Raw genomic sequence first — 12,967 nt, 5'->3', positions numbered from 1 at the left:
GCCGCTGGGTAAAGCGCCGCGCCGCCCTTAGCAACCGCACTTTCGCCACGGCACCGCCGGGCAGCGGCGCCGGGCGGGACCGGCGGCAGCGAGGACGGAGGGAACGGGGAAGGCGGCGGCGGCACCGGCAGCGACGGGGCGGGGAGGCCACGTGGGAACGGCGGGGCCGGGCCGGGTCGCGCCGGGATGACGGTGGCGAATCTGCCGCCTCGAATCACAGACCCCGCTGCCGCAGCCCGGCCCCGCCCCAACCCGGCCCCCTCGCCCCCCTCACCCCTTCGCTCCTCCCGGGCCCTCCGGACCCCTCGGTCCCCCAGATCACCCCAGTTTTCAAGATCCTCCCGGTTCCCCCGGCCCGGCAACACGCCCCGCGGTACCTTCGGCCCCCTGGCCACCCCCGCCCCACCGGTCCTCCCCGTCCCCCTTGCTCTCCCCGCTCCCCCTGCCCCAGCACGGCGGCAGACCCGGTTGAGCAGTTTATTTACAGTCGGTAACGCAGCAGAGACCCGCCCGCCCTCCGCGCCGGCACCCTCCGGTGGCGGGAGCCCCGCCGTGCGGCGGGCACGGGGCAGGCCGGCCAGCCCGGTTAGCAGAGCCGGAGGACAGGGCACAGGCAGGAGCGGGGTGCAGGCAGGAATGGGGTGCAGGCAGGAGCAGGGCGAGGCCGCCGAGACCCCCGGCAGGCACTCAGCCTTCCCCTGGGGCAGACGCCAGGCTGCTCTCCCGGGACACACACACCGTGTTCCCCGGCGCTGGCCCTGCCCGCACTGCCGCGGTCCAGGGACAGTCCCGCCTTACTCCTGGACATCGGGCAGGAGGAAGGGACAGCCGAGGATGTCCAGCCCTGTGGTCTCACTGCCAGAAGCGGGTCCCAGCCCTGTTTTGACCAACCATAGCAGCTGATTATCTCCCTAAAGGGGCCACATCTCCATGGTTAAGCCCTGGCCACCGGCAGAAAAAAGGTAACAACATATCGTCGCCCCACCAGTCAGTCCCATGGCTCATGGAAGAGCTACTCGGGATCTGCCCGGCGTGGCTTGATGTCGCGGGTCTTCATGTAAGAGAGCAGCTGCTCAGGGATCTCAGCCAGCACGTCCTTGGCCAGGCGGGCCATGCTCAGCACCTGGTTGCCCGAGTCATCCACATAGTCCCGAAACGGCACAAACTGAGGACAAGAAGTTTGCAGTCAGGTTGGAAACAACTCTATTGCTGTGGGGTTCAGCAAGGGGGAACTGAGCATCTCTCACCCATGGCAGGTCTGGATTCAATGCCAGAGTTACCTGTACAATGTCCCTCTCAGCATACCGTCCCCGGGAAGACAACCGTACCTCATCACCGTCCAGCTCCTCCATGGCTGGGGGTGACAGCTGGTGTCACCAAGCCTCGGTGGGATGAACACCGGGGATGGAAATACCAGCCCTTTGGATGCCTTTGGCATCCCAGAGGAAGGGACAATGTTTCCATCCCGATTCCCTGGTGTCCCCAAGTCCCAACTCACCCTCAAACTCAGCTGGACCTACTCCCACAATGATGATGGACATGGGCAGAGAGGAAGCCTGTGGAGCAGAGGCAGGGTGTCAGCCAGGATAGTGTCTACGTGAGGTGAACTCAGAGCAACAAGGCTGCGCTCACGGTGACAATGGCTTCCTTGGTCTGCAGCATGTCAGAGATGACACCATCAGTGATGATGAGGAGGACGTGGTATTGTGAACCATCGGTCACCTGGGCAGCTATCCTAAGGGGGAAAGGGATGGGGTCCCTCAAGCACCCCACTGGTGTGAGGCAGTCGACCCTGCTGTGGGACAAATGGCATTTGGGGATGGCAAAGGGGACAGTGCCCCAGTGCTCACCCAGCCACCTGGTTGATGACAGGAGCAAAGTTGGTAGGACCATAGAGCTGGACAGTGCGTAGGCTTTGGAGGTAGGACTCCAGTACGCCTTCAATGCCGGCACAGCTGGGGTTCTCCACATTGTTGTTCTGAGGGACAGAGATGGGGCACTTGGAGGGGGACCACAACTCCTGGTGTGCCCCAGGCTGTGGGACACTGGGGCAGAATATTGCCAGGGTGCTTCCCCTCCCCACCAAGGTGCTCTGGGCACCCGTAAGACCAGCTCTGCCCCACAGCCAGGGGGTCTGGGTTCACTCTCAGCCCTGTCCCACAGGGAGGGCGCACCAGAGGAAACTGGTGGGAGATCTTGCCGTCAGGTGGGACTTTGGCACCAAAGCCGTAGGCAGGGAAGAGCTTGTCGCTGTCGTAGTCCTGGATGATTTCCCCCACTGCCTTCAGTGCCAGGGCATAGGCGCTCAGCTGGTAGGGGCTCGCGTAGTGCAGTGAGGTGGGCTGTGATGGCAACCCTGCAGCACAGTGCCCATCACACCTGCCCCATGGCCAGCCCCACGGTGATAGGAACCCCCCAGACACCAGGTGCACTCACCATTGGAGGCCGTGAAGTCAATGGCAACAGTGAAATTCAGCTGCGTCCTTAAGGGGGAGAGTGAGGGAGGCTGCCGGCCCCACGGCACAGGGATACCATCTCCCAGCCCCACAGTGCCAGTGTTTCCCTGCCCAGACCCATTGCCTCGGCCCCCCTTCCCCAGCCAGCACCCCACAGCCCCACACCACCGTTCTGCATCTACTTCCCAGCCCCACTGCCCCCTTGTCACCCCCAGGCTGAACCTTCACTGTCACCACCGTCCTTGCCCCGGGCCTCTCAGCCATGGGGGATCTCGAGGAGCCAGAGGGCTCCCAGCCCCCCACTCACCCGCCCCGTATGTAGTCAACGAAGGTGAACTCAGACTCAACAGAGAAGGAGAGCAGTGTCACCTGTGGGCACAGGGGATCAGATCTGGAGCCCCCTGAACCTGGCACACACAGCAGGTGGAGCCGCACCATCCCCTGGAAGACAGGAGGCCCAGGAACTCCCCAGCCCCACTCACAGTGCCAGAATTCACATATTTCTTCTTCTTGCATTTCTTCCTGGGATTCAGCACCTGCAGGCACAGGGGTGAGTCAGTCCCAGCACGGAGTGCACCCTGCCCTCACCCTGACGCACCACCCTACCTCATACACTGTGAACTGACTCTGTGCTCGAGAGAGCTCCCGGTAGCTGGTGGCGAATTCCCCAATGAAGTCGTGGCTGCAGGAGGAACACAGGGTCAGTACGGCCAGACACCTGGGTGAGAAGTGCCCTGGGAAGCTTCAGCAGCAGCCAAGTGTCCCTTCCCTCACCTCCCATCCCGGTCCCAGTCGTACACATCTATCTTCACCGTCCTGAAAGTGAAGGCACATAGTGGGTGAGCCACCTGCCAGGCTGGCACGGCCCCTCCAGCCCCTCATTCAGGGACACCCATGCCCACAGCCCAACCCGCAGTGAGCACCCTGCCCACCAACTTCCAGTAGAGCCGCCCTGCCTGCCCAGCCTGAGGCTCTGCCAGGAGGGAGCTGGAAATTTGGGTCATGGTGGGGGCCTGGAAAGGAGGGGGATGCCTTTATGTAATTTGGGTTGCAAAAGAGAAAAAACCCAATCGGGACCCAATTCTGAGCTGCCTGCTGCTGCAGGGCCAAGCCCACAAAGAACTGCTCATACCCTGCTCTGGCCCCATGGCTGCCCGTGTCCCTGTCCCCATCCCCATTCCTGTACCGGTCGTAGTCGCCATTGCAGAGGGCACGCACGGGGATGGTGAAGGGCTGCCACACCGGGTTGAGTGTGTTCTTCACCACCTCTGTCTTATGGCAAATTGTAAAGCTGGGGGGACAGGGCAGGGTTGGGCCACGCCGTCTGGTGACGTTGGCACCCTGTCTGCCCCACTGGGTCCCTGTGCTCACGTGCCATCCTCATTGCTACGATAGAAGACGAGGAAAGGATCGGATTTTCCAAAGAAGTCCTTCTTATCCAGCTTGTTGGCACACAGCTGCATTGTGACAATGTCCTGGGGACAGGGACTGTCACTGCCAGACACCTCCTCACCCCTGCCACCAGCAGCTTCTGTACTGAGGGACCATGCAGTCCTCTCCACACTGCAGCTGGTACACAGGTACTCACCCGGCAGTTGCTCAGCTCCTCAGCCAGTAGCAGGATAGTTCCACACCGCTTCCCTGGGACACCCCTGGAACCAGAGGCACACAGTCAGCTTGGGGACAAGGACAACAGTTCAGGGACAAGAAGAGAGGTTAGGGTTGGGGCTTCTGTCTCACAGCTGGTGGTGCTTGGCAGTGTGACCAGAATCCCCAGCATAGGACATGCAGGGAGGGGTCCAGTGGAGCAGGTGGTGGGGACACAGTGTGGGACCCTCCCCCCTCACCTTACCACAGGGTGTGACTCACGTTAGGGGTCTCTCCAGGCGTCCCCGCTGGGACCCAATCACCTCTCCCAGTGCCACAAATGCCTGCCCCAGGAAGTCCTGTGCTCCAAAAAAAGCACTGTGAGACCATGGAGTGCAGTTACCCCAGTCCCCCACCACCCACACCCACCAACCCATTCTCTCCCAATGCACCCATGGGACCTGCCACCAACTTAACTCTGGACCACCCCAAGTTTCCTGAACCTACATTGTGACCCAAGAGCCCAGGACCCATTGTGCATCCCCAGGACTACCCCAGGTGTCTGCTCCATGTGCCTTACACTCATTCTGTGCCCCCAGGGCCAGCCCACATCCCTGGACCTATCCTGTGTCTCCCCACAAACTGCCCTCCATGCCCTGACCTGTCCTGGACCCCTTGGGCCACCCTAGACCCATCTTACCCCGCAAAAACCAACCCTATGAAGTGTTCTGGCCCCATCCTGCCCCACCAGGCACTCCCGGGTTCAGGGTTCCCAGGGCAGAGCAGGGGCTGGTGTGTGGCAGGCACGTACCTTCTGTGAGTCCCCATGGGGCATGGAGAGATGGAGAGCAGGTTAGAGCCCTCTGAGGGGCACTTGTCCCCCCCCCCCGACAGCACCCACACAGGGCACAGTCTCGGGGTGTCCCACCATGGTGTCACTATGTGTCCCCCAGCACAGGCGGTGCTCACCTGTTTTAAAGCGGAGCAGCTCTTGGAGTCCACGTTGTATCTGGTGTGGGAGAGCAGAGCCCTGAGCTGGTGCCTGCAGGGATGCTCCAGCACACAGCCCCGCTTCCCCACCCATCCTATGCGATGCTGTATTCTTATTTATTATCCTTATTCATTACTGACTCGGTGCTTTGTTCCACCCTCAGCGGGGCCAAGCCATTCCCTGGTCACCCTACTCACACATCGAAGCGGAGGTTTTGCTTCTCCTCGAAGTAGTAGTCGAGGACGAACTTGCGGACAAAGTCGGGGTTCAGGGTGTTGTCGATCACCTCGGTGCGTCCGAACTGCAGGGAGAGAGGTGAGGGTGGCCCCCCCCAGGACCCGTCCCCATCACAGCTGCCTCGGCGCTAATCCCAGTGCGGGATTAGCGCTGCTGGCGGGGCCGGATCATTAGCGTGGATGGGGAGGCATCATTAGCGTGGACACGGGTGGCCATATGGGCCCATTTAACCCAGCCGGGGATTAGCCAGGAGAGGGGACCACGCTCACCTCCTTCCACTCGCTGCTCCCTGAGACCTGCACAAAGAGGACCACCACTGCGGAGAGAGGAGCAGAGCCAGGCTGCCGTGCCGTGTCTGCCATGCCATGCCCCCACCCAGCTCCGCCACCCACCTGGGTCGGACTTGGAGAAGGTGTCCATGTCCAGCAGGTTCCTGTGGGAAGAGCCAGGTGTGAGCCACCCTGAGCACCACTCACCTGGCCCATCAACGGGTCCCCATGTCCATCCCCCTGATCATAGGTCAGCAGCGTGCCAGAAGGCCGTGCTGACACCCATGGAAAGGAGCATCGGCACACCCAAGGAGACATGCTGGCTCCCTCTGCAAGGTTCGGTGGGGCAGCAGAGCAAGCGGCGAGCAGCGTCTCCAGCGCTGATGATGATTGAACATGACAGGGAACCCATTTACAGGATGAAACCTTCCCCGGTGCCGCCGGCGCCCCGGCAGCAGGAGCTTGGCTAATGGCAGGGTGCAGAAGTGAGAAGAAAGGAGACACTTGGAGCAGGGGCTGAGCAGCCAGTGGGCATCCCCCGACACACCTACCGGCAGAGCGATTGATCGTCGTCCTGTGCGCGGTGTGACACCGGGAAGTGCCGGGGGATGCTACCGGCTCTGCTGGGATACTTCCCGCACCCCCGGGGTGGCAGCACAGGGTGGGCTGGGACACGGCCGGGGGCTGCGGGGCTAAGCCAGCTTCCCTGGCCTCAGCACGCAGGAGAGAAACCTCACTCTGTTCTGCGCTGGATCCTGGGGCTGCGAAGCCGAAGGCTGCCCTGGGTTGTCTCCAGGTCTGACCCCCAGTCCCTGCCTGGAGCTGCCGGTCCCGTGGCCCCATAGCCCTTCTGCCTGCTGCGAGGGAAGCTGGCAGCGGGGGCCAGCCAGGGCTCAACCGCGGGGAGGGCACAACAGTGCCCGGCCCGCCCCAGAGTTTGCATAGCTCGTGGATGTGCTGGAGGTACCCACCCTGGTCGGGGCGCTCCGTGCCACAGGACCACAGCACGGGGACGCTAGCCCTCAGTAGGATGCTGGTCCCTGTCCCTGCCAGCGGGACCCCTGGCCGCAAGCAGCGGTGCCTCCGACGGGCTATATTTAGCCGCCGGCAGACCGGCTCAGCCGCCGCCGCTTGATCGGCAGACCCTGGCCAGAAGCTGGGGCACAGAGCAGCCCCTCTCCCGCAGCCCCCATCCCGTTTCCACGTTCCCGGTCCCACTGCCTTGCACAGAGCTCGCAGTCAGTGCCGGCATCCCGCGTCCCGCCGGCATCTCCCACTTCCCACAAACATTGCCCCGCGAGGGGCCGTCCGCCCCCCAGCCGCGGGTGAGGGCATCGGGTCGCTTCACGCAGCCGTGCCCAGTGACAGCATCCCATGGGACCCCAGGAAGGGGATGGGACGGGTAGCAGCAGGGTAGAGGGACATTGGGCATACGCCCTGGCACCGAGAGCTACCCGGGGAGAGAGGAGAACGCGCAGCTCACAACGCCTCCGAGCCAGGGGCTGAGCGGCGGGCAGCGGGACGCAACGAGCAGCCCCGCAGCGCATCCCGGTGCGCTTCGCACCCACCCGTGTCCACGGACTAGCCGCCGCCCTCCCGCTCCCTCGCCCGGCTCCCGGCTCACCGGCAGGACACGGTGAGCTCCACCTTGGTGCCCGGCACGCTGCCGGCCGCCGGCTCCAGCGCTCCCGGAGCCGCCATCCCCGCCCGGGCGCCGCCGATGCTCCGCGCCGCCTCCTCCCGCGCCGCCGAGGAGGCGCGCCCGGGGGCGGGTACGGCACGGGCACGGCGCGGCTCGGCACAGGCACGGCTCAGCACATCTCGAGCACGACGGCCCTTCCCTGCCGGCAGCGATGGCACCAACCGGGGCACCAAGGTGTTCGGCTCCTGGGGCTCGGCTCCACCGGAACGTCCCGCCCGCGATTTCCAGTCGGGGGCACAGGGGGCTCAGCCCTATCCCGCCCCGCCGGCGGCTTCCTCCCGGGTTCGGCTCGGTGTTATTTCGGTGCCGACGCTTGCGAAGAGTGGGCCGGGCTATTTATAGTGAGCGGCGCTCCCGGCAGCGCGGCTCCCCCACGCCGCCCCCGCCCGCAGCCCACAGAGGAGGCAGGAGAGGGCACAGCTCGGGTCATTTACTGCAGAGACTCGCCGGAGCCCCCTCACCCCCCACCCCAGGCAGGGGGGTAGGCGGCAGGCGCTGGGTGCAGCAGGTGCCCGCACCAAGAAGAGGGTCCCAGGACTCTGCTGGGGGACGCGCCAGCCCCAGTTTTCCAGGCAGTGGTCTGGGAACGCCGTGTTCAGAGGGTGCTGCTGCCTCTCAGTCCCACGCCCCGCACAAACTGCTCGAGGAGGCCACCGATGGCCCCTGAGGGGTTGGGGGGCACGGCCTTTAGGCCGATGGTCCGGCTGTAGCTTGCCAGAAAGGCAGAACGCACTTCCTCCAGACGAGACTCACGGTCACTCGCTGACACCAGTCTAGGAGAGAGAAGTGGAGGTCAGTGACTGCAGCCATCCCTCTCCACATCCCAGCTCTCGCTCCTGACACAGGGCTGTGGTGCTCAACGGGCTGCAGTGGCTGAGGCAGTGCAAGCCTGAAAAGGCTCCGTCCACGGAGCTGCTGGCAGCTGGTGCCACTGCCTCCTCATCCAACCCACAGAGCCAGCTGCAGCCTCGGTCTCTTGCTCCCCATGGGGTTTCCTCCTTCACACACCCCACTGTCCCCCGTTTCTCCCACCACCATAGTGCTCATAAGGCTGCAATTAATAAACCAAGTGGTGCTTTGGCAAAGTGGTTGCTGACATCAGACCCTACACCAGCTCCCTCCCCTCCTCACACAGATGAAGCCTGTCCACATGTGCTGTGCCTGGACAGTTGCTTCCAACCTATTTGCAAACATCCCTCACTTCTGCCAGCCCCAGCCTCAGCCTCGGCCTCATGTGCCTGTGCCAGCACAGACAGCTGGGGAAGGGGGGGATGAGAAGGAGCAGACAAGGTGACAAAAGCCCCAAGGAACACTCCAGCCATAGTAACAGGACAGCTGAGCAGTGCTTTACTTCTGCTCCCCAGCATGGCTGCTCTCGGCAAACAGGAACAGAGTAGGGCATGACTTCCCATGGGACCTGCTCTCCTCTCCTGCTGATCCACACACTGGTTAGGGGCAGGGGGAAAACAGCAGAAGGAAGGCAAGACTAGCCGAGGGAGCAAGGGAAATCAACACTGGGGCCCAGAGGCAGCTGTTCCAAGCTCTCCAGCCTCAAATGATCCTTGCTGTGGTGCCTCTGCGATGTGCCAGTGGTTCCCAGAGAGATTAAGACATTCCTCAAAGGTCACTCCAAGGGCACAGTGCGAACCTTCCCCATAAAAAATTCTCTTTAATCTTCCAGTGCCTGGGCTGGCTATAAATTGGCACAGCTCATTTGAATGGAAGTGTTAACCACCCACAGCCAACAGCTTCGGTCCGGAAACAGCAGCAAGAGGATATGGTGGGAGGCCTATAAACAGCAAGCGATGCCAAGGCAGCCAACCAGGCCGCTGTTTACTGTGTCTGATAATAAAGAGAAGCCAGAGGGCAAAAAAAGGCAACAACATATCTAAACACATTAGTGATACTTTTTGGCAACCTAATTAGGACATGGAACTCACAAACCTGCTAGCATTTAAAATAAACTCCGTGAAGGCAGGACTTACTTGCACCCGAGTACAGCGATCTCAGATGTCACGCGCAGAGGTAAGCGAGGGCGTGCAGCAGTTAGGTCCCATGTCTTGTGGCTCTCACACCTCTTTATAAAGCAGATTTTGTATTTGGGTTTTTCAGTTTGTTTTGTGGAGTGAGACACGCCAAGGCACAGGGTCAAGCAGCCAGCCACTGCTCCACACCAAGGCCTGCAGACTGGCTGCAGCATTTCACCCTGAACTGTTCACCGCGGAGGCAGGTCACGCTGCCTCACCAAATCCACGGCACTCTGCCCTGCTACACTTCCTACAGCCTGCCCGCTTGCCTGCAGCTCGGGGTGCGGGATGAGAGGAGGCTGTCAAAGCCCCAGCTCGAAGTAAGCCCTGACAAGCCCCACACAAGCACAAGAAGTAGGCTGTGAAAAGCATACCTTCATCGAGCTGCTGCCAGTGAAGATGCAAAGTGGGAACTTAAATGGAATTAAAAGGAAAAAAAAAATCATACTGTGTCAGGCTGCAAAAACTGGGATAAATCCACAATGGAGTCCTGAACAAACAAGGCTGATGCAGAACAGAGAGAGGGTAGAGCCTCTGGGTTAAGATAACACAACACCGCTGGGAACTCTTCATCCTTTCAATGCAGTGCCTGGTCCCGGCAGTTTCAGTTGAGCAGCTCCCAGCCTTCAAGCAACCCACAGCTTTAGTGAATAGCTGAAGAGAGCAGAGCATCCACAGGAGAAGCACCACCACTGTTCTCCTCCTTCTGAATCCACTGCCCCAAGCAGTCACTCTCCAAACTGCATAAGCCTAAGGCCTATCAACTTTGATTCACGTTTCTCTAACTGAATTCCCTATTCTGACATTAAAACCAACTACAAGGGCAGCAACAACTTGTTGGTGATCAGCAGTGACCAAGCACAGCCAGACTCAGGACACAGTAAAGCAGTCACTACGCAGATGCCCATCCTTCAGTTCCTTCTCTCTTGCCCATCTCCAAACTACTGTAGGAGCAGCTCACTGTGTCCTCAGGAAAGGAGAAGAACAAATCCTGGCCAGGCCACGTCCAACACCTCTTGCAATGTTTCGATTTGTCAATTCATGGATCTTGTAGCTTCACTGTAAGTTGAAGGCAGCTGCTCTGCTCTGTTCAGCAGCACAGCACGCAGCCACACAGAGTCAGGGCAGGCAGCCTGTCTCACAGGAGACAGGGGTTTTCATGCTGCTTGCCCTCTGCTCCAAAGCACGTACACAGATCTCAGTAAGGGACTGAGCATCTGGCAGCACAGCTCTAGCATTGCTTGCTAGCAGCAGACCCTGATATGCCATTTCAGTTTCTTGATGAAGAGTTTGCAGCCTGAAGGCACAAACCAAGGCTCTCCTCTAACAGCAATTAAAGAGCATCTCCAGTCTTTCAAGCTTCCAGAAGTGGATTTCTATTTGGGGACAAACATTTGCCTCCCAGCCATTTCACATGGCAGGATGTGGCAGGACACAGGGTCTCTGTGGCTCTGCACTGGCCAGGCACAGCACCTGCAAATGATGCTGCACAAGCCCAGACAAAATTTGGGTTACAGAAGGAAAGTACTTCTCTTACTCCAGCAAGAATCTGACGCCAGTAGGTGAGCAAAATTGAAAACCAAGAAATCTGGGTTAGCAGTCCTGTCCTGACAAACACGAATCCTCAACTGCACTCAATTATGCCCAAATTCAGCATCTTCGAGGAAGAGACAAAAACCTCTTCTTCCTACAGAAAGCAAAGAGCTCCCCCGTCATTAGGCAGAGAAAGTGCTGTTTTCTTTCTGTGTTCAGCATAAGCAAAGAGTGCTCAGGGACTGAGTTTGTGGATAGAAAACATCGAGGCAGAGAAGATGGAACAGTTTGTTATGGGCTCCCAGGCCTCTCCGAAAGTGCCAGAGTGATAAAGTTGCAGCGCTCGCAGGCAGCCGAGAGACCCAAGAAGAGATCCTGCATTTAAGACACTTACAGGCAAGTGTTAGAGAACTCATCCGGGAAGCTGCAAGGGAGAGAGGCGTCTGCGTTCAGGATTGCCTGCTCCCGAATACTGCCACACCCTGTCACCATCTGCCAGCTGCCAAAGTCTGTGGAAACGGAAGATCCGGGCAGAGAATGGTCCGCCGATCTGGGGCAGAGAGAGAGGGAGACGGCGCCATCAGTCAGATCATTCAGCCACGTGCTTTTCACTGCTGCTGCTGCCAGGGACCTGCCAGGCGGGCAGCCAGCAGCGCCTGTGCCAGCACTGTTGACACGCAGGAACCAGGGTGCAACATGCAGCTCGAGCTGGGCCCCAGACCAAGCCTTTCCTTTGAAAGTGAAGGGAGAGCCAAGCTGGCTGGGGCCAACAAAGCAGCAGGAGCACACCAGGAGCTGGACAGGAGAGAGCCAGCATGAAGCAGATGGCCATGCAAAACTGAGAAACCCATTAGTGAGATGGAACAGCACATCCTGCCCTGAGTCCTTCACAGATGTGAAAGCTGTGTGGTACAAGGGACATTCCCCTTGTTGCTTGTTGTAGCTGTTAGCACATTCCAGGGCAGCAGGGCAAATCAAGGCTGTGACTTGGTTAGTGCTGGGAAAGACTTACAGATCATTGTCCTGGCAGCAGTTAGAAAGCAGATCACTCCTGAGCCATTACCACCAGATCTGAACAGAGCCAAGGCTCAAGGCATACCCAGGACACCTACCCCCAGCACCCGAACATCTCCTCCCTATTAAACAAAGGGCTATGCCAGAAAGAAGGTGACAAAACATCTTCAGGACAGGCTAAATAGCCAAGGAAGGATAATTGTTTGATGTATGCAATCTCCCACCAGGAAAGAAAGAAGCATGAAACATGGAAATGAATCTGAGGAGTCCCTCCAAAATCTCAGAGAAGAGGGCACAATCACTTGAGACAAACCCAGAGCTCTTGGCTTCCAAGGGAGCAAGCAATTATTAAGCCTTGCTGCACAGCAGAGTGTACATAGCTGGAAGCACAGCCTGTGGCAGAGCTGCTCAATTACACACTACCAAGATCTTCTGGATAATTTATCTGAGTTCTGCTGGGCAGAGAGCAGCGCTCCAGCTCTGCTGGGCCAGGTACTTGCACGCTGTCTTCACAGCTAAGAATAGCAGTGGCGCAGTGCAGCTGCTCCCCAAGGGACCAAGGGAACAGCCACAAAGACAGGCTCTCCCACAGCAAGAAGGACCTGAGCTAGACTGGAAGGCAAGAGTGGGAAGAGATGCACAGCAGGAAACCTATTTGCAATCTCGATCTAATTCCAGGCCTGCCATTTAATTAGTCTGATCAATACAGCCAAGTTTGAGCAGTGTTAAATGTGGTCCTGAGCTGGGTGTACAAGCACAAGAAAGGGAGTCACACAATTCCCTGCATATCAGTCTCCAATCATGGCTGCAAATTTGGGGCTAATACCCCTGTCTGGCAGCTCAGCGTCTGAAAGGACATGACAGCAGAAATCAGGGAGAGCAGAGCTTCACCTGTCTCACACAGATCTTGTTCTTTGGCTGCTCAATGAACTGAGGAGTGAGGGTCAGAGTATTGGGAGACCCCTGCATTGCAAAATGGTGCTTTTCCTGGGGTATGCAATGCCCGAGTAAGAATGAGGGCACTTCACTGAAAGCAAAAGCAAAGCATATACTGTTAGAAAGACCTTCAGAATATCAGACAGGGATAACCTTTCCTGGAAAGCAAGGAATTTGCAAGGGAAGTGGAGCTGCTGCTCAGTGACATCTATTTC

At 59.2% G+C, this 12,967-nt stretch overlaps 2 protein-coding genes across 4 annotated transcripts in view; both read right to left on the bottom strand.

Moving 5' to 3' along the window:
- Positions 1 to 463: 463 nt before the first annotated feature.
- CPNE9 (copine family member 9) lies at positions 464 to 7,277 on the bottom strand. Its single transcript, XM_021531790.2, has 21 exons — positions 7,165 to 7,277; positions 5,664 to 5,704; positions 5,541 to 5,587; positions 5,232 to 5,335; positions 5,013 to 5,052; positions 4,855 to 4,857; positions 4,326 to 4,402; positions 4,045 to 4,108; positions 3,828 to 3,931; positions 3,643 to 3,747; positions 3,231 to 3,272; positions 3,063 to 3,138; positions 2,939 to 2,992; positions 2,764 to 2,825; positions 2,437 to 2,483; positions 2,175 to 2,356; positions 1,851 to 1,978; positions 1,633 to 1,735; positions 1,499 to 1,556; positions 1,281 to 1,354; positions 464 to 1,165 (listed from the first exon to the last, which is right to left on the bottom strand). The coding sequence occupies exons 1-21, from the start codon at positions 7,239 to 7,241 to the stop codon at positions 1,013 to 1,015; spliced, it is 1,641 nt and encodes a 546-aa protein (XP_021387465.2). The 5' UTR covers positions 7,242 to 7,277; the 3' UTR covers positions 464 to 1,012.
- Positions 7,278 to 7,654: 377 nt separating this feature from the next.
- MTMR14 (myotubularin related protein 14) overlaps positions 7,655 to 12,967 on the bottom strand; it is a 31,269-nt gene continuing 25,956 nt past the window's right edge. For 2 of the 3 annotated variants that reach the window (XM_021531722.3, XM_021531731.3), the window contains 2 exons: positions 11,197 to 11,352; positions 7,655 to 8,015 (listed from right to left, as the gene is read on the bottom strand). In XM_021531722.3, coding sequence (XP_021387397.1) covers positions 7,838 to 8,015; positions 11,197 to 11,352 — 334 coding nt within the window. In that variant the 3' untranslated portion in view covers positions 7,655 to 7,837. The remainder of the gene's footprint in view (positions 8,016 to 11,196; positions 11,353 to 12,967) is intronic. The other variant, XM_077786135.1, reaches the window with a different exon arrangement.

The sequence above is a fragment of the Lonchura striata genome, chromosome 12 (genome assembly GCF_046129695.1).
Source record: "Lonchura striata isolate bLonStr1 chromosome 12, bLonStr1.mat, whole genome shotgun sequence".
Classification (NCBI taxonomy): Eukaryota; Metazoa; Chordata; class Aves; order Passeriformes; family Estrildidae; genus Lonchura; species Lonchura striata.
Note: the sequence above shows the minus strand (reverse complement) of the source record. Positions and strands in the feature narration are given on the sequence as shown.